The sequence below is a fragment of the Natrix helvetica genome (genome assembly GCF_964273705.1).
Source record: "Natrix helvetica genome assembly, chromosome: 8".
In the NCBI taxonomy this organism is placed as follows: domain Eukaryota; kingdom Metazoa; phylum Chordata; class Lepidosauria; order Squamata; family Natricidae; genus Natrix; species Natrix helvetica.
The window spans coordinates 17337668-17361929 of record NC_138559.1 but is presented as its reverse complement, the minus strand read 5'-3'; the positions used below and the strand labels follow the sequence as shown (position 1 = coordinate 17361929).

The 24262-nt window shown below is 40.7% G+C and overlaps 1 protein-coding gene across 2 annotated transcripts; it reads right to left on the bottom strand.

The window, feature by feature from the left end:
* Positions 1-2452: 2452 nt before the first annotated feature.
* On the bottom strand, positions 2453-22647 carry HEPACAM (hepatic and glial cell adhesion molecule). Of its 2 annotated transcripts, none has more exons than XM_081961404.1 (7): positions 22507-22647; positions 13847-14188; positions 11335-11616; positions 7643-7736; positions 5484-5557; positions 4763-4833; positions 2453-3616 (listed from the first exon to the last, which is right to left on the bottom strand). In XM_081961404.1, exons 1-7 carry the CDS (start codon positions 22592-22594, stop codon positions 3311-3313), a joined length of 1257 nt encoding a protein of 418 aa, XP_081817530.1. In that variant the 5' UTR covers positions 22595-22647; the 3' UTR covers positions 2453-3310. The 2 variants fall into 2 exon arrangements, with proteins under 2 accessions (XP_081817530.1, XP_081817531.1); XM_081961405.1 differs by lacking the exon at positions 22507-22647 and adding an exon at positions 22165-22242.
* Between the last annotated feature and the right edge of the window lie 1615 nt (positions 22648-24262).

Genomic DNA, 24262 nt, shown 5'->3' with positions numbered 1-24262 from the left:
TCAGTTTTAACCTCCTCCTCCTCTTCTTCCTCTTCCTCCTCCCATACGCACATTCTTTTTTCCTCATGGAAGGACAGTTTTTTCATCGGTTTTAACCTCCTCCTCCTCTTCTTCCTCTTCTTCCTCCCATACCCACATTCTTTTTTCCTCATGCAAGGGGAGCCTTTTCATCCGTTTTAAAATCCCCTTGTTGCCTCTTCTCTATGTGGCCAGCAGAAATTCTAATGAGTGGAAGAGCAGTGAAGTGTTGGAATTATAGCTAAATATGAAGGGAGGGAAGAACTGGGCAATGATGCCTATATCGCAAATGACTTCCCTTATGGGATTGAACCAAAAGGATTCTTCGCTAAGTATCTCATTCTGGACCAAGGATGAGTAACATCCCTGGATCAGATGCCTTCTAACCACCAGTGAGTGGTACAAAGCGATACTTGAATTATTTTAGGTGAAAAATGACAGGTATGACCATAACTGGAACCAGAATTTCCATTGCTAAGGAAGGTGATTTTGAAGTAAGTCGTGCCCAATTGTATGGGCTTTTTGCCTTTTTGCCATGGTCATTAAGTGAATTGCTTCAGTCATTCAGTGAATCAGGCAATTGTTAAATGAATCAGGTTTCTCCCATTGACTTTGCTTGTTGGGAAGCTGGCTGGGAAGTTCTCAAACGGAGATCAGATGACCCCCAGGATGCTGCAACTGTCAGAAATCCATGCCAGTTGCTAAGCACTCAAATTTTAATCACATGACAGTGTTGGATGCTCCCATGATTTTAAATGTGAGGACCAGTCATAAGTCAGGTGTAAGTCAAGAACTATCTGTATTCAAAATTAAATTTTGTGAATATAATTATGAAATGTCATACTTAAGTCCAATCAAAATAAAAGCACCTATTAACACATCCAGAGCTCTGCATTTCTCTCCCCCCCTCCTTTGTCTACCTTTCTCCTCTCTCTGCATGCCTATATATTTACATACAATGCCATCAATAGGCATTGTACAGATACGTTGTATAGGTTTGGGATTGCATATCATCCACCTTTTAAATCCAATCACTATTCCTGTCACATTCTAAATTAGATGGAGGAAGTGCGCAAAGATCACATCCAGCATTTTTCTCCTAAATGATTTGAGACTTAATTGTCTCATGTAACTAACGCCAACCAGTACTTCCGGGAACTGAAATGCAATTCAACATTTCTGGAAGGCTGGCCTAATTTAAGTATAATCCACTTGGGGCCATTTGTGGCAGAGCAATAGCAACAGCCATGGCATTTAGACTTATATACCACTTCACCGTGCTTTACAGCTCTCTCTAAAAGGTTTACCGAGTGAGCATTTTGCCCCCAACAATCTGGGTCCTCATTTTACCAACTTCAGAAGGATGGAAGGCTGAGTCAACCTAGAGCCAGTGGGAATTGAACTACCAAACTGCTGTCAGTCGGCAGTCAGCTGAATTAGCCTGCAGTATTGCATTATAACCATTGCGCCACCACAGCTCTTACAAGTAGAACGTAGAGCAAAAGATAGCTGTTCTACTGTTGTCAAACTCTCTGTTCTAATGCAGTTTAAGTCCAGTTTGATTAAGGTAAAGGTTTCCCTCGCACATATATGCTAGTTGTTCCCGAGTCCAGGGGGCAGTGCTCATCTCCATTTCAAAGCTGAAGAGCCAGCGCTGTCCGAAGACGTCTCCATGGTCATGTGGCCAGCATGACTAAATGCTGAAGGTGCACGGAATGCTGCTACCTTCCCACCAAAGGGGGTCCCTATTTTTTCTACTTGCATTTTTACATGCTTTCGAACTGCTAGGTTGGCAGAAGCTGGGACAAGTAACGGGAACTCACCCCGTTACACGGCACTAGGGATTCGAACCGCCAAACTGCTGATTTTTCAATCAACAAGCTCAGCATCTTAGCCACTGAGCCACCACATCCCTCAGTTTGATTATGGTCAAAATCTGAATTACAGTGTAGCGACGTATGCTAAACAAATGCTGATCACAGATCGGCATTTCTCTACTTTGGATTTGGCTGGCTTGAAGGACCTTTGATTTTGCAAAGATTTTGTCATCATCACCCAAGCTCCTACTGTAGGATTCACTCATTTGAAATCCATCTTGCAACATCAGAGCACATGACAAGACCTGATGGATCGTAATCGCAAGTCTGCCCAGCAGTTCCACTTTCAATTTATCCATAAGAGTTAGCAACCCATACCAGAAGCATAAGATCTCAGAACACAGTTGTTGGTCAGTGCTCCGTGTCAGTTTATACAAGACTGCCACCTAGCGTCTTCAATCAAGCTCGTTATGAATAAATCACTAAACCTCTTACACAATTTTCTACAATCTCATTTCTTCTAGACATGTTGTGTTTCAACTTCCAGCATATTATCACTGAGGATTCCAAGGAACCTGGAAAGTGTTAAGCTAAGGAAGGCTAGTGTGTTTAAAGAGATACTCTTTGTATCGCATAATGGCTGAACTATTTATTTATTGAGAAACAGAGAGGAAGAGCAGAAAGAGGAAGAGGAAGACGAAGAGGAAGAGGAGGAGGAAGAAGAAAAGGAAGAAGAGGAAGAGGAAGAAGAGGGATGAGGAGGAGGAATGTTATAAAATATTTAATGTGCTTTATGAAAAGGGTTCAGGTGAAGAAAAACATGTTAATGTTTAAGATGTCTCACAATGCTTCATCATGTTGGCTGCAGTAGATGACTATCTAGTTGATGAAATATGTCCTTTAGAACCAAAATTATTTATGGTTGTAATCCTGAAACTTCTTAACTAGGTAGAACTCAGATTGGATTGAAGGCAACATCTAAGAATAAACATAGATAAAACTGTACTCCAAACATGCTTTCTTCACTGTTAGAAGTAGCAACAGTATAGTCTCTCAGTTCTCCTACCTGTTAGCAATACATTCATAAGTCTCACAAGGCTTGGATGGAATCATCAAATTTTATGGCAACGTTGGTCATCACCATTTTTTGCACATAAAAAAGGCTGAAGCAATAATTGTAGGCTGTTTGGCGGATGTTACAGATAGCAAGTTAGTGGCCGTTTGAAACATGCAGAACTTTGGAGCATCAAACCTACCATAATTATATAAAGAAAGTCCAGACAATCAGTGGGAACACTGGGGTTCACTTTTTAATCTAGAAGCAGGATCCAAACTTCTTCCGTTTACTAGGAAAAACCCATTGGCATGTGCAAAAATGCCTAGAGTTGACTTACTGCTACCTCTGGAAACAGTCACAGGAAGGGGCGCTGTCTCTATATACACAGGCACATATATATACACTCTGCCAGCTGTCTTTAAGCATTGATTTCCATGGCGTTGGGCTCCCCCTGTTGCTCTCGGATAAGATGAGGCCCTGCAGTCCGAACCAAGCGAGTGGCATTTGGGACCCGTCCAGGTGAGCTGGGGGGCCTGGTGGGGGAGCTCTGTGTTCTGGAAGTGACCGGAGACCTGACAGGGGAGCGATGGTGCCTACGGGCAGCCCAAACAGGCAGTCCAGGGGATCTTGCAGGAGGAGGTGGAGAACTGGAGTAAATGGGTGGTGACGGTTGAACAGCTTCTCTGGAGTCAGGGATGGATTCCACTTCAGCTTCAGGAGAATCCTTTGAAAAACAGGAAAATACAGGTAGCTGCAGTCAGAAACAATGAATAGACTCTAACATCCTCGTGCAGGTTGACAACTGTTAGACAAGCAGATTGAATTCATGGATTTATTAGTGTTTAAGCAATTGCATATACCATTCATTTATGATCCAGGTTCCCAAATTAACCTCTGAATTTTTACTACTAGCTTGCTTTAAGAGGGAAAGCGGTAGGGAACGACTACTACGATATCATCTGTGGGTAATTTACAGTTATCTATGGAGATTCTGAATTATCCAGGTCCCAAAGGTGCTTTTTCCAAAAGGCAACTGGACTTTCTTGCTTTGAAAACATTTCTCTTCTCATCCAAGAAGCTTCTTCGGTTCTGAAGAGAAATGCACTGAGAGCTGAAGAAGCTTCTTGGATGAGAAGCAAAACATTTTCAAAGCAAGAAAGTCCAATTGCCTTTTGGGGGGGGGAAGCACCTTTGGGACATAATCTACAGAGTCTCTCTAGCCACCCCAGCCCAATGGAATAGCCTTACACCTGGCATTCGAGGGGCCTCCACTCTTTTAGTCTTTCAGGAGGCTGTGAAAACCTGCCTCTTCCCCCTGGTGTTGGGCTAGGATGGGGCTGTTAGGAGATCAGAAGTTTTGGTTGGAAGTGGGAAAGGTATTTTTATTCCACTGTTTTTATTGGTTGTTCTGAGCTGCTTACTAGATGAGATCACTAGCTGGTTCAGGCGGTCCTATCCGTTCTTTAAATAAGTAAATAAATCAAATTTGCTGTCCATAGGTGAATGGTTTGATATATTATTAACAAAATAATATTATTAGTGGAATAATTGTTATATTATTAATATTGAATACCAGAATACCAGAATTGGAAGGAAACTTGGAGGTCTTCTATCCAATCCTCTGCTCAAGCAGGAAACCTTACAACATTTCAGACAACTGGTTGTTCAATCTCTTCTTAAAAACCTCCAAGGAAAACAAGGCTGTCTCCAATAGCAAAGAGAGACAAAGCCACAACCTTCTCCACATCAGTCTTCACATTATAATGTGGAATCTTTCGGTAGGCTTGCCGATATCATCTGTATGAAGGTTAACTGTTGACATGTGAGTTAAAAGCAGTCCCCAAACCACACAGCATGAGATATACTGTACCTTGTCCTTCAGGATATACAAGGCCACTGGATTCTTGCGTTCAAGTTCGCTGCTTCTAGGAACGACCTCAACTGCATAATAAAGCAAAAATGGAAATTGATATTATTTCAGGGTCTTTTTAATGTGTAAAAACAATTCCTGTGAACACGTTGGGAATGAGCCAGTGATAGGCAGCTTAAAAGAACCTTGTTGCTAAAAAGACCAACTTCTATAATTGCATTAAGTCCTCTGTTGGTTGTAGATCTTTCCCGCAACATCTTTGTCCATCTCTGTTAATATACTGTATATCTATGGTTGTGGGTGATCTGCATCTCTACTTACCAAGACTGAATCTGCAGTCAAGTAGCTTGCCTTGGCCTCTGGTGCTCTTGTTGATGTTCTTGACTGGGTTACTTCAATTGAATTTGTCTAAAACAGCCTCTCTCTTCCTCTACTTTTTCAGCATCCATAAACCCCATATCTCCAAATTAAACCAAAGTTCCATTTTTCATTCTCATTGATAAAAATCATCCTCTATACATTTGTGTAAACCACATTAAGACCTTCTGTAAATTAAGAATCCTTCTCACAACTTGGGGCCCAGCCGGACATTAGTAAGATGGGATGTCAATAATATGCTGACTAGGAATTCTGGAAATTGTGATCCCACACATCTGGAGAGCATCAGATGGGAAAGGTTGTCGTAGAGAGACCCCAGTCTAGTAAGGGAGAATTATTTTACCATCATGTTTTAAGTGTTCTTCGTTCTGGTCCAGGTATTCTGAGGAACTTTCTTTTTCAAGTTTCCTTTTGTTCCTACAATGAAAGAGAGCCCAAGAGCTTGTCTTAGTGATATTGCTTGCTATTGGTAAAGCCATCTTGATATTCTACAGTATATACCACATTCAATAGACAGCTGGTATTTCAGTCTCAAATGCTACCTTCCAACAAAGCTGAGCAAAATATGTCCCATGATGACCTGTGGAAAATGCCAGACTTGTATGCTGCACTCTGTCCAGATTTGCTCAATGTTCCACCAACCAGAAAGAGCAACTAACATGGATGTTAAAAGTCTTTTTCTTGATGGAGCAATATAGATTTGGGAAGAAATTACTACAAGGGGCGGGGGGATTAAGAAACTCTCTCATACACATACATATTTTCCACTAGTTCCCAATATCTAGTTCCCAATATATAGGGAGTCAAACTATTCTCCAAGGCACCTGAGGGTAGAACAAGAAGCAATGGGTGGAAACTAATCAAGGAGAGAAGCAACTTTGAACTGAGGAGAAACTTCCTGACAGTTAGAACAATTAATCAGTGGAACAGCTTGCCTCCAGAAGTTGTGAATGCCCCAACACTGGAAGTCTTTAAGATGTTGGATAGCCATCTGTCTGAAACGGTATAGGGTTTCCTGCCTAGGCAGGGGGTTGGACTAGAAGACCTCCAAGGTCCCTTCCAACTCTACTATTGTATTGTATTGTATTATTGTATCTGCTGGTACCTCCCCTACTGCAAAGAAAACACGGGAGAAAAAGAAAAAATTACAAAAATCATGATGCAGGGTGCCGATGGCCTCTCTTTTGTGTAAGAGTCTTTAGTCAACATTTTTGGAGGCTCATGAAGAAGGACTCATTAAGCTAAAATTGTACCGTAGCAATTGAGGTATATACAAACTATGGATTCTTTTTAAGGACAACTCAAGCACTATTGATCCAGGAATTATGGTGTGCAGAAATTAACCGTCTATCCTGGATCAACCAAGAGTGGGTGTGGTCTGCTGTGCTTTGCCATTCTCCAGAGTTTTGAAGAAATAAACTGGATCTGGATTTTATAACAAAATCCCTATGCCTATTTGATTCTGGAGAGACAAAGACAGTTCAGCATGTGGTCCTTGGTTGTGATCATTACAGAAACTTTCCAGAAACCTGCTTAGCACCTAAATGAATTTTACACTAAATTGCTGCTGCCAGATACTAATCAAGATATAACAAGGAGTGCTGCCATCTATTGTCCATCTATAATGAAGAGATGATAACTGCTGATTTCTTCCGCTAACTTTAACTTCATTTTTACAATTCCTATTTTGAAATGTTAGGCTACCTCTCATAACTGAAATATAGAGCTCCGATCTGTAATCACCATAAAGGAATTTATTTCATCCAGAATTTCACTAACATGCATTATCAGGAAGCAGTTTCACATCCATCTACTCTAATCCAAGGAAAAGGAAGACCTGGGCTAAATGATTTCTTTCCACTTCAAGATGCGAGGTTTGCTCCAGTTACATCTACAACAACTTTATAAAGCACCCAGCTGTGCATATTTGAAGCTGCCGAAGAGATATAAGCAATGAGAAGCGACAAAGAGAGCAAGCAACAGTGAAAATTGACTTTCATTTGAAAAGAAAGAGTTTTGCAGAATGGATCTCTGAACCCCAGTTTTGTTTCCCTTGTTTGGCTGATTAATAGGATTGATTTATTAAATGTACCTTGGGCTGCACTGCTAAATGCCTTCTAAAAGCATGGATTGGTTTTCTTAATAAAGTGTGGTTCCAAGGCAAATCCATAATTTCCTTTCACAATTTTGCTGGGGAAAATGGAGAAATGGGTGCGTTTCAACATGATATACATCATTTTGAAAGTAGGATTATTTCAGATCTCAAGTAAGTGGCCCATCTTGGATACCACCACAGTACCAGACCCAGCACAGTTTCACCAAGGTTACAACAAAGCAAAAATTAAACCATCTGCTATTAGAAGATGGCTTGCCTTAAAATGGGTTTCATTTCATTTGGGGGAAAAACTGAGGACATTGGTAATTGCACATAATGAGCAGGTCTATATTTCCCAATAGGGACATTATGTTTAAGTTATAGATAATATGCATTCAGGTTCATACTTCTTGGACGGTTTCCAGCAGGCACAGACAGTCACTAAGGTACCCAGAAGGAAAATTCCCCCAGTGGACAGGATTATATAGAGGGAACTTCTTCCTGGAAAAAAAAAGACAAAAATTGAATTAGAGATGTGATTAATTAAATGAAAAGAGTAACACTTGAGATTCGCCTAAACCTCAAGGATTAAACTAAAAGGTTGTGGCTTTCTGCTGAATTTCTGAACTCTGAGGGGAAAGGTAAAATTATCAGAAGATGTTTGATGAAAGCTTCTACTTTTATACTTGTACACATATTGTACGTGCACTTCTATAACTGCAGGCTGGAATCTCTGAGAACCAAAATCCCTTCCTTCCTTCCTTCCTTCCTTCCTTCCTTCCTTCCTTCCTTCCTTCCTTCCTTCCTTCCTATGACTATTATAAGCTGTTATTCTTTCAAAGTAGTCCCTCAGTGAGGGGTAGCCAAAAATAATGTGTTTCCTTGAAGAACTGGAAGTTCACAACATGCAGGAATCCAGGACCATCTGGCTAAAGTCTGTACAACTGTGGCCTTACCCTTGATTTATAACTACAGTACCTCCTGAGTTTTATTTAGAGGCAATATTTCACGCTCTTGTTTTAGAGAATCCATGGAGACCTGGCTGCCTTCTTTGGCATTACCTGCCAAATCCAGCTTACTGGCCAGCAAAGCATCGCCATTCTTCTGCGATCCCTTTTATTTTGTAGGATACTGTCAAGAAAGGTGGGGGGGAGGGTCAGGCCTGGGTCAGGTCAAGTTTCTGAACCAAAATAATGTTTTATTTTAAAGATATTACTCTACATATTCTTGTAGGGGGAATAGTAGGTACCTAAGTCTGGAGAAAGAATAAGAACAGAAAGTTGTGGAAAGCTGAGTGGGCTACTTGTCCATGGAAGTTGCAAATCGGGTTGATGCCAACATGATGGTCTCAGTGCAGTGATGCTGTAATGCAAATGCAACCATCAAATGCTTGTATCAACTCTTTGAGATAGTCAGGAAAGAGACTCTGCCTGAAGTACTGGAATTTTATTTGTATAACAAGAGTTATGGAAGTCCAACAGAGATTCTCTTCCTACACATATTTATGTAGATTACAAGGGCTCACAAAACAACAGAATGTAGGAATGGTCATGAGATGTGAGTCAGGAGAAGACGTTTATGGAGATTCTTAGTCATACAAGCCATGATTGTCCCAAAGGTGCTTTTTCAAAAGGCAACTGAATTTTTTTTTTTTTATGTTTTTCCTTGAAAATGTTTTCCACCTCATCCGAGAAGATTTTTCAGCTCTGAAGAAAGTTCGTGGATGAGAGACAAAACCTCTTCAAGGGGGAAAAAAGCAAAGAAAACTCCAGTTGCTTTTCGAAAATGCACCTTTGGGAAGACGGCAAAATGAGCAATAAAATAAATTCTTCCTTGAATCTGACTTGATTCCTGTTGATCATTCAGACACTTTGGTTTTCTTGGCAATGGTACCAAAGTGCTTTCCTAATGCCAAAGCTGATTTCCAACTCAAGGTTTTCCCTGTTTTATTCTTTAGATTTATATCCCACTATAATCTTTACTCTTCCCACGGCATCTCCTTCCTCATTACTCTATTATTTTCAATTTGCAAATGTCTTTTCAAAAGCTTTCCAAGTAGCAAACAGATCAAACTATACACATAAAAACTACACTCACACAGAGCTATTAAAACAGTCAGACTCTAGTTCAAAACAATAAACAGCACTTAAACAATCATCATTACTTCAATTCAAAAGGTCTGACTGAGGAGAAAAGTAACAAACAGAAGACACAGCCCACATCTGAAATATCATTAAGAGGAGCCACTTTATTAATCTGAGTTTATCTAAACAGCTAGCCAATTCTCTAAGTCATTATTATTATACGATTGTATCACAGCGGCCAGTTGTTTCGCTGGATTTGGCATTGATTACTAGTCGGGCCCCACCCAGGGGCCTAGGATGTCGTAACGTATTTTCGTAATATACGTGTGGATCCAAGCAGTGCGGCCTTTTGCATTTGACTGATGGTGATTTTGTCAAGTTTTAACTGTTTTAAATGTAATTCCAGTGCTTTTGGAATAGCACCCAGTGTGCCGATTACCACTGGAATTACCACTGCTGGTTTGTGCCATAATCGTTGAATTTCAATTTTTAAGTCCTGGTATTTCGCGACTTTTTCATGTTCCTTCTCCTCGACCCTGCTATCAGCTGGTATTGTGATGTCTATGATTGTAACCTTATTTTTCTCAACCAGTGTGATGTCTGGTGTGTTATGCGCTAGTATTTTGTCTGTTTGTATACGAAAATCCCACAGGATCTTGACCATCTGATTTTCGGTGACTTTTTCAGGCTTATGTTCCCACCAGTTTGTTGTTGTTTTAATATTATATTTTTTGCACAAATTCCAGTGGATCATTTGTGCTACTGAATTGTGCCACAATTTATAATCAGTCTGCGTGATTTTTTTAGAGCAGCTGATTTTTTACCACTGCTGGTTTGTGCCATAATAATTGAATTTCAATTTTTAAGTCCTTAAGTCATCATCATCATCATCATCATCATCATCATCATTATCTTCGTCTTTATATTTCTTTCTTAACATTTGTTAACATGAAGATGGAAAGACATTCATTCCCACCATGGAAGAGTGGATGATAAAGGTGATGGAGAGATGGTGAAATTGAGTACTTTAATTAAAGAAAGGAATTTAGCTGGCTTTGTTTCTACTAGGAATCTGTTTCTGGATTTTTCTCAGAACTGAAAAAAAGTGAAACCTTGATTTTAGGTTTTGGTGATTAGAATGATTTTATCATTACAAGAAATGGCTTGAAATGTGGTGAAATGTAACAAAAGGTTGAGATTGTATTATTTTTGAAATCTACTGCACCAAATAAAATTGGAAATCATTCCTTTTTTTCTCTCTTTCCTACTTTCTTTCTTCTCTTTCTAAATTTGTTTAATTTTTATCCTAACATAAAACTCAATAAAAAAAATATTCTAATTTTTTTCAATAACATTTATCTACTGCCCATCTTAGTCACAGAGTGACTCTGGGCAGTGAACAAATAGATATATAAAAACATTTAAATGGTGCACAAATATTATAATAAAAACAATTTAAAATGGGAATAAAAATATTACAATTCAAGATTTTGTGCAACTGACATGTGTATAGATTTGTTCATCCCATACTTCAGTGACGTGCGGTGAGGTTTATGGCTGGTGAGGCACTGAGACAGTGGTGGGTTTCAAATTTTTTTAGACTTGTGGACTTCAACTCCCAGAATTCCACAGCCAGGCATGCTCAGTTCCAATTTAAAGCAACCGCATTTGTTTTTCTCCTTTGCACCCTCTACTATGAGGCAGGAGAACTGCATGCCTCGCCTACATCAGGAATTTTTAGGCTTTTAACCCTTGCTTAACTCTGCTCGAGTGATCATAAAACGCCTAAAGTCAGACTAGATGAGGCATGCAGTTCTTCTGCCTCATAGTAGAGGGCGCTTTTTTAGAGGCTTTTTTAAACAGTTAAGCAGAGTCATCCATGGTGAGGCAGCAACTAGCTCAGCCTGATCTCAGCTCTTGCCTTTTTCCTTTTACATTTTTTTTCTTTTCATGATGACAGTGATGAGGCTGTGCCTCCCCTGCCTCCCCTGACTGCACGTCACTGCCATACTTACTGTACACTGTCAGTTTTACAGGCACACTTTGTCCTTTGCTGATGGGGTTCTCTACCAGGCAGCTGTAAGTGTCGTCATCGGCCATCAGAACTCTAGTGATGGTGAGGATCTTCTGGTCATGGGAGAGGATCATCCGAGAGTCATTGCTGAGAGGCTTGTTGTCCTTCATCCATGTATAGGTGGGCTTAGTGCCATTCTCGTGGGAACAATTGAAAGAGAAATATTCACTCAGCTCCAGCACAGTTGAGGAGGCCAAGGCAACATGAGGCTTGGAAACCGGAACTAGAATCAACAAAGAAATAAAATGGCATCTCATTGGTCTTGAAGACATAGATGATGGATGAGGAAGAGGGTTGATGGGAAACGTGTTTAGTGAAATCACTCAGGATTTTTGGGCTTCTGTTATAGATTGTTCACCAATCACCAAGAGAAAGACAATAATTCACAAAGCCATTGTTTCATTGACCTTGATTGTATATAGTCTGCTGAGCAGAAAGTGATTCCAGATGGACCTTTTACAATTAAACCAGTGGTGGGTTCCTACCGGTTCGGACCGGTTTGACTGAACCGGTAGTAGTTTGGCAACCTCGGTCGCTGGAACTGGCAGCAACCCAGGCCTGCCATGCCCCTGAATTGGTTCTCCCAGTGGCGCCGTAGGCACTGACATCTTGCTTTTTGCTTCTGCGCATGCACAGAGCATTTTTTGTTGTACTGCGTATGCATGCATCAAGCGCACGTGCATGTGTGGCACATCCCTGAGTGAGCCGGCAGTAGCAGCTGCCAAAATCTACCACTGAATTAAACCCAAGTCAGCTGCAGGATCTAATCTAGTGTTGGGCTCCCGAGCAGAGCTGGCAGCAGATTCGGACAGTGAGGAGTTTGGGGAGGAACATGGGCCAGTCCTGGAGTCTAGAGAAGGTTCTGGTAGTGCTCTGCGTCGGAGGCAGAGATGGGACCAGGGCCGTCCTACAGTTATAAACTACCTTCGGAGTTGGAGATAAGTGGGGCTGAAGAACAGCTGGAGTCTGTTCCTGATGTGCGTATGCACTGAGCCATTAGGAGAAGGGAACAATTAAGGAACAGAGGTCGACTCAGGAGTCAAGGCATAAGGGGATGCTGAATGGCCCCTCCCATAGGGAATAAATAGGAGCAAAAGGGAGTGGTGTTTGCAGGAGACAATTAGTGAAGATTTGCTGACTCCTTGCCAAGTATTTCCTTGTACAGCGTTGCACCTGGCCTGGCAACTATCCAAGGACTGATAAGGTCTGTGTTTGCAATTCACCCCTGAAAGACTGTTTGCCGGGACTTTGCTGGATCTGAATGCTAGGAATTCACATTAGCCAAATAAAAAGGGTTTTTTTTTTTCAGGACAAGGAGTCTGTTTTGTGATTTGGTGAAGCCTAGTTCAGAACATTTAGGAGACAAAGTAGCTTGGTGTCTCCAGCCTTTCTCTCAGCTGGCATAATAATGTTCATTATATTTCCACTGTCCCAGTTCCTCAGATAAATATATTCAGAAAGCAGCATAATCCCCTAACCATGCAACTCTGATGATGGAAGACTCCAATTAAATATTTGCAAGTGGAAGTTATATATCAATACAGATCTGAACTGATATGGAGATGTGGGTGAAGGTTTCATTTCCTTGTCAGTTTTTTGAGATAGGCCAGATCAGGAAATGAGAATTTCTAGGAGTTTTTTACAACGTACTTTAATATAATTAGGGTACTTTAGCAAACTTTTGAAAGCCTATCACAGGCTCTTTTGACCTGGACTTATACCTAATGCAATCATGGTAGAATTTCTTGAGGTTTCTTACATTTATGCTTTCTAAAGATTCAAATATATTTCCAGGAATTTCCTCCCCTTTTACTGGCTCAAATCTATAGTCCGTTACTCCTCCACTCCATATGCACTGAGGAAGGAACTATACATTCAGACATTTAGTTGTGCCCTAGTCACCTGTTGGAAGGAAAATCCATCTGATGGTTCAGTTTGAAGCTGGGAGAAAGATGTTGGAAGCAACATCTTCGTAGTGGTTTGGCAGCCTGGGTCACTGGAACCAGCAGCCCCCAAGGCCCCTGAACCAGTTCTCCCAGTTTTTTGCTTCTTCGCATGCGCAGAACAATTTGTATTGCGCTGCGCATGCTGACGCACTGCACCCACGAGCGAACCGGCAGTAGTGACAGCTGGAACCCAGCCCTGGATCATTGGTGTTCTTTGAGCTTGGTTGTTTTCTTGCAGACATTTCATTACCCAAGTAGGTAACATCATCAGTGACTTAGACTGTTCTCTCTCAGCCCAACCCACCTCACAAGATTGTTGCTTTGGGGAAAACAGAAAGAAGAATGTTAGGCAAGTTGGTCACCTTGAATTATCTATTAAGTCATCAAGACCTGGTGAGAATCTAATAAATAAACAAATCGATGCATTGTTTGGGCCAAGGAATATTAAGTCAAGATGTAGGTAAGCAAATAAAAATCAACCAAGCAATCAATCTAAGACCAACCTACCGTCCACTGTAAGATTGATGTTCATCTCGCCCGTAAAAGTGTCGTCCGTGATGGAGATTTCCACCTGGTAGGTCCCTTCGTCGGATAACTGCAACTCATTGATCAGGAGGGAGCCATTCTCAAATATTTTAATCCGATCTCTATACTCTGGGCGCAGGTTCCCAATGATCCCTGTGCCGATGGACTGCACCACTGTTGCAGCCTTGTGGCGCTTCACTTGCCATTTGATCACAGGCTTGTCATGGCTTGTGCTGGTGTACTTCACGGAGAGCAGGGCAGGCTTCCCGACTGTGCCATGAATCAGTAATACCGGACTGGTGATATTGACTCCGTCTATCAGCTCTAATGGGGAAAAAGAAATTTAAAAATATAACTTGATATTAAAAAGGAATCCTGACGGTGCCAGTGGTTCGAATGCAGTATTGCAGGCAAACTCTGCCCGCAGTCTGGAGTTCGATAACTCCGCCTTTCATCTTTCCAAGGTCGGGGAAAATGAGGACCCAGATTGTTGGGGACAATACGCTAAGGTTGTAAATCACTCAGAGAGTGCTATGAAGCACTATGGGGTGGCATGTAAATCCAAGTTCTATTGCTATTGCTGACTCATTTGAAGTCACTAACACATGCTTCCATGTATTATTTGAAGTCATTAATACTTACTAGCCAAGAAAATATCCAGAACCGCTAAGATTATAATCAAGACCTCCCCGTTTACAAAGACCATGCCGAATGTGGATGACGGAGCTGCAGTCCAACATACCCCATAAGGCAACTCACTTGGACAAGAAGGTTCAGTTGTGAGGACCCATTGCACTGCTGGCCTGTAAGTGTACACCTTTTGATCTTAGTGTTCAGGCTAACATAAAACTGGAGTACCGCATTGTTCGTGTTTCATTTAAAAATCATGGCACCGATTGAACTACAAGCTTACAGAGACCAATATTGGATGAATAGATCCTTTGTTGTGCGAACGTCACCAGATGGGCTTAAGGATCTGTGTTACTGATGCGAAGGAGAAAAAGAGCAAGGATGAGGTCTAGCAAGTCGATTGGATAATTAATTAAATTCAATAGAAAATCAAGGTTTAGGCTGCAGTCATGGGCACGCTCAAGTGTAAACACTAATGAATGCCATAGGATACGGTTGGCATTGCATGATGTGTTCATTACGGCATGCTTGTTTAATTATAGACCATACATTTCATTCCAGGGCTGGTAATGTAACTGGCTAATTAACAGGGGTGCCTACAGCTCCCTAGCAGAGGCCTTAATGAGACCCTGCTGCAAAGAGCCAGAAGGGCTGAACGTTAGATTGTGCTGATGGGTGCTGCGCAAACAATTAATTCACTGTGCCTAAACGCAACATAATTTAAACCCTGTTCAGACACTTGCCAGAAGTCGCTTTTTTGCTTCAGGGATTGATATAAGCTAAAGAGAGTCAGAGATATAACACGGTTGACCTTTCTTTTCCTTAGCACCCAGAAGAGTGAGACTGTGAAATGCAGTGAGAGTGTCACCGTTTTGGCTCGGAAGTGTGCTCTTGTGTAAAAGAATGAGTTCAGTGACATTTAGGCTAAGCGTCAGAATGATAACAAACAGATGCACAAGTACGACAAAAAGACATTTGCTCAGAGGTTTTGCATCCAGCACCCCCCAAAAATTCTGTATGCCTTGAACTTTTCCATGTTGTTTGGAAATACCGAATCGTATACACGCTTTTCTGAAGCTCTCGTTCATTTTCAATGGGCTTTGATAAAGATTGAGCTGGATTACACTTCGTGTGCCTTGCGGGCAAAGTCAGCAGTGGGAGAATGTCCTTCAAACTAAATGAAGAGCTGGTTGTGAAATCTATTCTCCATCCCCACCACTTCCTGAACCTCTTTTTAGAAGGTGGATCTCACCAGGCTTCTGCTGGTATCACCTGAAATGTAAGAGGTGACTTTGAAGTTTGATCCCATTTACTCGATACCACTTAGTCACTAAGTCTTAGTGTATATATGGATATAATTAAGGAAACACTTCACTATGAACACTAAACCGAAGAAGTTAAAAGTAGAGGTGAAAAGGAGGAAACATTTAATTGAAAGTGCAAGAAGCCATGACCAGAGTCAATTCTGATTTGCCTGAGTACTGCAGGACTGGAAAGTCCTGTCCTAAATTGTCCTAAAATTTTTGATAGGAGGCAAAACTTGTCCAGTTTCTCATGTTTTAATGTTAAAGGGAGATGAATGGGAGAAAAGAGATTCTTTTGTTTTAAGTCAGCTTTTCAGTCCAACATCGTTTGGTAGGAATATCTTGAGATTTCAGAAGAGTTGGTTCCTATGACTTTATTTCTGGAGGAAATGGAATCAGGAATGCAGGACACAGGTAGTCCTTGACTTACAACAGTCTGTTTAGTGACCAAAGTTACAACGGCACTGAAAAAAGTGACATGACTGTTTTTCACACTTGCAACCATTGCGGTGTCCTCATGGCCATATGATCAAAATGCAGGTGCTTGGCAACTGACTCATATTTATGACCGTTGCAGTGTCCCAAGATCATATGAGCCCTGAGTCCTTTGGGAGAAGGGCGGCATATAAATCCAATAAACAAGCAGTAAACAAACAATATGATCCCCTTTTGTGATCTTCTGACATTGCAAAGTCAATGGGGAAGCCAGAATCACTTAACAACCAGGTTACTAATTTAACAACTGGAGTGATTCATGTAACAACTGTGGTAACGTGGGTCAAAATTCACTTAACAAATGTTTCATTTTAGCAACAGAAATGTTGGGCTCCCACTGTGGTTGTAAGTTGAAGACTACCTGTATGTCCATACAATGGAGGGAGAGTCAAGAAACCAGGATACATCGGACGACACGGTTGAGACAGAAAACACATTTAGTGTCATACGTGTCATTTTTGGAAAGTTTCAGCTGCCCAAGGAGCAGTGCAGGTAGTCCTCGAGATACAACCACAATTTCGGTCCAAAATTTCTGTGGCTGAGTGAAAAATGTGTTAAGTGAGTTTGCCCCATTTTATGACTTTTTAACGACTTTTCTTGCCATAGTTGTTAAGTGAACCACTGCGTTTATTAAGTTGGTAACCTTGTTAAGTGAATCTGGCTTCCCCATTGACTTTGTTTGTCAGAAGGTCACAAAAGGGGATCATACGACCCCGGGACACTGCGACCGTCATAAATACGAAGCAGTTGTCAAACAACTGAATGTAAACCATGGGGATGCTGCAACGGTCATAAGTGTGAAAAACTGGTCATAAGTCACTTTTTCCAGTGCCGTCGTAACTTCGAACTGTTGTGAGTCGAGGACTGCCTGTATGTAACAGATAGAAATATGGATCGTTTGGGAGAACCATCGAGTCCTAAACTAGGAACTATGTACCCAGCATGGAAGGACTAAATGAAGCTCATGAGATTTATGGATACCCAAACTTCTATTGTTTTATCTCGCATTCAGTTCGGGGCAAACAGAAGGCAACTCTATGCTCGAGAACAACATGGTTAAAAAAAGAATGAGCATTTCTGATTTAAATTGACTTCCTTGTTGCATGATGGGACGTTTCTGAGGAGATCTCCTTTTTTTCTTTTCTGTGAAAGCACCCATGTGGAAGGGGCACAGATCAGGGAGAAGCACAGGAACAAAAGCAATTGGGTTGAGAACAAATAATGTCAAACAGTGGAGGAAAAGCACATCAAAGCAGTGTCCTCTCATTCATGCGGCTTTCCTTTTATTCGGATCTATTTGGGGCTTTTCTTAGAAGAAGGGGGAAAAAAAACAATCTGGGATTCCTTCTAGAGGTAAGGTCATTCAACTACTAGGCTTCACCCCGGATAACTTTTGAAGATCAGCTAAGGACAGCTAGGTGCCAGATTGGGAAGTTTAAAAATATACTAAGGCAATGCCAAGCCATTTCTCTTCATTCTCTCCAAAAAAAATCCCACCACTGAATGGGTGAACTCACTAGAGTTCAGTTCAGCTCAAGGACATCTTTAGCTTTTAATTACTCAATGGTATGTATATTTTTCCAGACACTTTCCCACATTCTCAACATTGGCTTTTTAAGGTTTATTTTCTTAGAACTATATGGTCTCCATATATCTTGCCTTGTTTGTATGTAACTTCAGCACACTTTATGCTCTTATAGTCATGTTCTACCACTGGAACATAAATGTACAACAATAGATAACGTATTGATATGTAACAATAGTTGTTTCAAAAGGGCCTTGAAGAGAGAGCTGCCCTTCTTTACATGAAGAGAGGCCTAGCCCTCTGCTTTACCAAGTTATTTATTTATTTCTACTGCACTCGTGTCAAAATACCAAGGGGCTTCCGGGTTGAAAGGATTAGCTGGTGACATCACTGTGGCCCTGGGGATGCTCAGTTAGGGGCTCTTTTCACGTCGTTGGTAGGAGCTGGAGTGAAGGACGAGAGCTCAAACCCGCCCCATAGCAGCTCATGGGTCTCGAACTCAGGCTAACCTCCTTCCCAACATTCCAACCACTTTCTAAAGGTGTTTAGAATTAGAAGTGGAATTGATGTGTGGCTTTTACCTGGGGCATGGCCAATCTCAGTCTCTAAGATCTTGGTGACAGATTTCTTCTCTGTCCCTATAGAAAAGACCTCAAAGCAGATCTTCCCAAGAGTGAAAGGCTCCTGTGAGAAGGACGAATGGCATTCAAGGACCTCAGCTCGGAGAGGATCTCTCTCTGTCTTGTCTTGTCTTGTCTGTCTGTCTGTCTATCTCTCTGCCTGTCCGTCTATCCATCCATCCATCCATCCATCCATCCATCCATCCATCCATCCATCTATCTATCTATCTATCCTATCATCTATCTATCTATCATCTATCTATCTATCTATCTATCTATCCATCTATCTATCTATCTATATCTAGCCGTCATCTATCATCTGTCATTTAGCTACCTAGCTACTATATCTAGCTATATAGCTATCTACCTAGCTAGCTATTGTATTTAGCTATTTAACTAGCTAGCTAGCTAGGTAGCTATCAATAGGTAGGTAGGTAGGTAGGTAGGTAGGTAGGTAGGTAGGTAGGTAGGTAGATAGATAGATAGATAGATAGATAGATAGATAGATAGATAGAAAGAAAGATAGATAGATAGATAGATAGATACTGTATCTGTTTATCTGTCTGTCTGTCTGTCTGTTTGTATGTCTAGCTGCCTATCTATCTATCTATCTTTCCATCCATCCATCCATCCATCCATCCATCCTGATGCTTTATTTAAACTTACAGTTGTATATCAGTGATTGAATGACTTCTGTAGATGCCATAGGCTAAATAAACAAAATCTATCCTTTGTCTTCCATTAATTACACCCAATCTGATGCTCTCCATTTGCCTGTATGTTATGAGAATTGATGTCTCAACCCATCTGGAGAGTGTCTGGTTGAGAAAATTAATTTAGACGACTGGAGGAAGGGAGGCCAAAATAACTGGGTGGTTCTGCTTCACTGCAGGTGGGCTAAGCTAGCCCCTAGATGTTCCTTTGAGGGAATTCTTCTAGGGTTGGGACGCCATGAATAGAATCAGGAGTGTTTGTTCACTGAAAGACGTTTGGAAACAGTTGGCAGTCATTCAAGCTGACTGTTTTGAAAGCTGTGTACTTCCAGTACATTTTGTATCCTGGGCAAAGGAGCTTCTTTGCTGGAAACAGGGAGGGCGTGCTGGTCTCCTAGGCATCGGATCCAACATTTTGGGGCAGAATCGAGACTGCCAGGAGCCAAGGACAAAGGTTTCAGTTGTGGGGCTTAGCTCCTTCCTGGCTCTAATTTAAAAGGCTGTAGTATAAGGAACAGCAGCATTTCTGATTCATCAAGTTACATGAAAGGCTTGGCAACATCACCAGCCAGACAAAGAAAGCAGAGGCAGCCTCAGATAGGGATGCTTCTGGTTTGGCCTGGCTTCAATAGACCCCAAAATGCCCTCGTCGTAGCAATGCACCTGCTCGTGGCTTTTAGCAGCCACTCTGTTGCGAATATGAGTGTGTTAAATTTACTAAATTAGCATTAACTAAATCAGATGAAGTGTATCTTGAAGAAATAGGCAATCTTTTTGATCCAATGAATGCATTTGGAATTTTGAGAGCATGTCAGAGCAAAATGGTGGCTAAATTAGGTCTAGTTCTGCACCAAGTCACCTTGACTGGAAGGCCAACATTTTCTTTGATTCTTTTTTCTCTTCTGAAGAGGGAAGGGGGCTCTAGTTCAAAACAAAACATTGGGCTAGAAAAGGGGCGTCAAACTGGCGGCCCATGGGCCGGATACGTCACACGCAGGCCATGCCCTCCCTAGCTCCATGATTGGGGAAAAAAATCACAAAACATCACAAGGCGGCAACGTGACGTGACGAGTTTCACCCGTGGGCTAGAGCTTCCCACTCATCATATCTACTATTTTAGGAATGTGTGAATTCTCATATAGGTTTCTGAGCATTTAGACGGTTGAGGTCCACTTCGCTTCAAGTCTGGGTTTTTCAAATTGATGTCCTTCAAACCTGGAGAATCCTAGTCCATCTATATTACTGTATTTTAGTAGTAAATATACACAGTCCAGACAAGTTACCTTTCCATGTATTTTCCTTAGGGCACATTTCATATGCACATTTTCCCCAAATCATATGCTGGTCAAATATAACAAGGTTGGATTCCTAACAAGGAAGCCATTTAAAAATGGCCAAGAAAAGATCGAATGCCCCATTATATTAATTAAAACAAACAATTCAATCCAATAACCCAGGTTACAAGAAGACATTAATCTATATAAAATGAATGTGTTGATTTCTTGGTCTTAGCGAGCATGGAATAATTACTGTATTCAAATAGAAATATACTACATAGCTGATGGCAATATCTAGTTTACCTTGACTAAGCCTTCCCAAAAGCTAAGAAGGGTTGTGCCTGATTCATACAAGGATGAGGGACTACTAGCAAATCCCAGAGTTATCAGCTACACTGGAAAGTCAAAAGGTCTAGGAAGTCAGAAGACAATGGTAGATGACCTCCATATCACTGCCCCAAAAAAGGCATGGGCATGTCCATGAAGTTGTCAGGAATCCAGTTTAAATCAAGGAAGCCTTTTTCTTTAACATCTTATGCAATGGCATAGACTTGATCCTATGGATCTATGTAGCTATTATTTCAGAAAGCCCCAATATTAATTAAGCCTTCATTTTCTGGATTCACATAACACCAAGCCATAAACCATGTGTTACATACCTGATCTTCTAGTTTACGTGAATTAATGCATAGGATTTGTGGCTTATACTCTTTGTTAAGCTAACTTTGTTTGTTTTTTCAGGTGTGATCCTACCTAAGACCTGTTTGAAAATTTCCTAGCTTGTTTGCTCCCCCCAGATGCTTTCCCAAGAAACAGACCATCCGACTATACCTGTTGATGACTACAAAGGGACAAACAAATCTAGTACTTTCAATGCAACAAAGGATGGCTTAATAAATACTGACACTTTTTGAAAAAATATAATTCGTTGACTAATCATGGCTAGTGGTACCTAGAGTTCACCTGATACAACCATGTTAAGTTTGAATAAACTTTCTTTCAAATTCCTTTCCTAAATATCGCAAATAGAAAGAATAGAGAAATACATAAGCATGGAAGGAAGGTAATGTGGATTAAACAATCTGGTGCAATGTTTTTTCTGTGTCCAGGATAGGTGACATTCTAAATTACAGATTGACATAATATGTTATAGTGTGACATACCTGCAATTACCTTTAAATGATCTATCTATCCATACACCCACCTATCTACCAGCTTTTCCAGGCTAGTGTCCTACATATTCACATCCTCTCCAGCTAATGATCCCGACCAGGAAAGTCTACCATAAATTATGTAGTAGTTATTATCTCCATGATAATCTTTGACATATCAATTCTAACTAGTCTACTTGGAAAACTACTGAAAAAGTATCTTTACTATACATTTGGGAATCTTATAGTTATCCACTCTTCAGCAACTTAGTCTTAACATATTCCATAATCCAGGAAGTGCAAATCACAAAATCAGCAATGCAACACTGTGTACAATTGCTCAGAAGTAGAACTCCCACAGAACTCAATAAACCTAACATCCAAATAAGCAAGTAGACAGTTTATCCACATATTGATTCAAGAGAAAATTCTACTAAATTCACTGAAACGTCAAGTTGTATTCACACATAGGAAATTTAAATACTGCTAAGATCCATCCTTTTATTTATGCCTTTATCAGTCCTTTTTCTGTAAATATTCCCAGCGTTGTTTGAAAGTCGAAACTGCCTTGTTTTAAAAACATACCTGAGCAGAACCAGTATTCAAGATGCATTCCTTCAAAGACTTCCCTAGATTTAGAGAGGCACAAATCTGGAAACTATTTTATAAAAAAACAGTGTAATAACAACTCATTCTTTAAAGCAGACACTGAAGTGCATTTAAAGCCATCTCGTTTCAGGGACAGAGCTGTGAAGGGACAGAGTAGGTATTTGGACCATTCTGACGTCTCTGCCTAGAAGCTGAGCAGTTCACACCCTGGTTTTGCAGCTTCCAAAGAGAACCTTCCTTGCTTTCACAGGAGCAATTGCTCAATCCATAACTCAAATACCTTTCGCCCAAATGTTTTTAAGAAGGCTAGTTTCCTACCTGCATAGTAGATTACAAAAAGGCAAACGATATGTACGAAACCCGGAGTGCTGAGAACTCTGGACAAAGCTTCTCTTTCTGTCTTCATTTTGGGTTTAGCTTTAGATCCTTCTCACACACAATTAGCATGTTTTGTCCACTCCAAGCACGTCCCTTAGTACGGCCTGGAGTTTGTTCTGCTACCACTGAACTCTGCCAAGTCCCCTTTCAATAGACAGAGCCCTGTGTGTTGTTGTGGATTGTTGTGGAAGGGTTTGTTGGATTTTATGTTTTTACCCTTTTTTCTTTCCTCTGGGTCAGACCTAAGACTTGATGAGCTGAGATTCTTCGTGCCAAAGGATTAGCTAATCATATTTAAAAAACAACACAGACTGCATTTCTGACTTTCAAAGGCAGCTTCATGGGAAATTCCTGATTTCAAATTGTGGAAAGACCCAGGAATTCAAGATTTCCTATTACTGCAGTAGCAGATTTTCCCAGTTCACATTCTTCTGGAATAAAGCCCTCAACCATTTCAACAAAGATGAAGTTACACAATCCCACATACGTTGAGAAGTACTAGATTCAATCACATCAGAGAAGACTATCCTAGTTTAAATTTCAAAAGTATTAAAATGCATGTCACATTGTACCAACAATACTGTTAGATACTTGGTCTAACTACAGTGGTTTCCACCAAGGTCCTCTGTTCTTGCGGGAACAGAGGTTTAATCCTATTGGTCGAAGGGTCTGACAACTCCCTATAAAAGAGCTGCTGTCAGACACAACCTTTGTTGGATTGTTCTCACTTGTTGCACTTAATAAAGAGCTGTTGTTACCGTTAAGCCTGTGTGTGCCTATCCATTACCCAATCTAACAAATACAATACGTGACGTAACAAATAATTGCTTGGATTTTGTGGCTTTAAAATGTAGGCATATTTGTTACAGCCTCAGTTCAGCCTTCAATGTTTTGCATACATAGCCCAGAATGAGGGTGAGGAAAACTTGGTTTATCTTGGTCTTTATTTCAAAGGATTCACCCCACAAAAGTGGATTTGGCATAAGAAAAGATAATGTTTTCCAGCACTAAAACCCATTTCCACTCTCACTAGCTAATTGATTCTAGAAGTATCTTAAAAAGAAGACAATTTTCATATGAACAAAATAAAAACAGCTGCCTTTGAGAAGTTATTAGAAGCAACATGTGCCAAATTCCAGATTTCAATGTTTTGCAGTCTAGCTAGCCACAAAGGCCATCTTAATATAGTTGTTTTCTCCCTTAAGCTTTTTCTATTGCCAGCTCTGCTTGCATGGTCCTTAATCCTACATCTTCCTAAGAAGGCCAGCATTCCAGATTTGGGGTGCCAATTAGACTCCTTTTGTTATCCCCAAACTTTTGAATAAGGCCTGGTTAGCAGATAGTGCCAATGGCTGAAATGAACTGAAAGCTGATTGCAGCTTTGTTGACATTAATGACATTCAATATTTAATGCTCCAGCAAAAATACCAATTCTTCAAAAATGGCTGATGAAAAGAAAAGAAAAAAGGAAAGAGAAAGGGGGTAGAAATGTCCTTCATGTGACTTAACATTGTTTATTGTGTACATCTTCCAAATTCCAGCAGTAAAAGGTCTCTTTCCTTTTAAAAGATGCTGAACCCATTTCCAAATGTTTTGATCTATGAGAGGCTGTTTGAAGAAATTTTTTTTTTCTAATTTTATCCAGAGGTTTCTGTAGAAACAGTCGCCTTATCCAACTGAAATTTGCAACCATACC

Bases quoted from the DNA above. Each gene is read 5' to 3' on its own strand.
- HEPACAM (XM_081961404.1), bottom strand. From the start codon at position 22,594: ATGAAGACAGAAAGAGAAGCTTTGTCCAGAGTTCTCAGCACTCCGGGT. The intron at 7,737-11,334 runs GTAAGTATGGCA...TTTTTTTTCCAG, and splicing joins TGTAAAACTGACAGTGTACA to GAAGAAGTTCCCTCTATATA. The intron at 3,617-4,762 runs GTACAGTATATC...TGTTTTTCAAAG, and splicing joins TGTATATCCTGAAGGACAAG to GATTCTCCTGAAGCTGAAGT.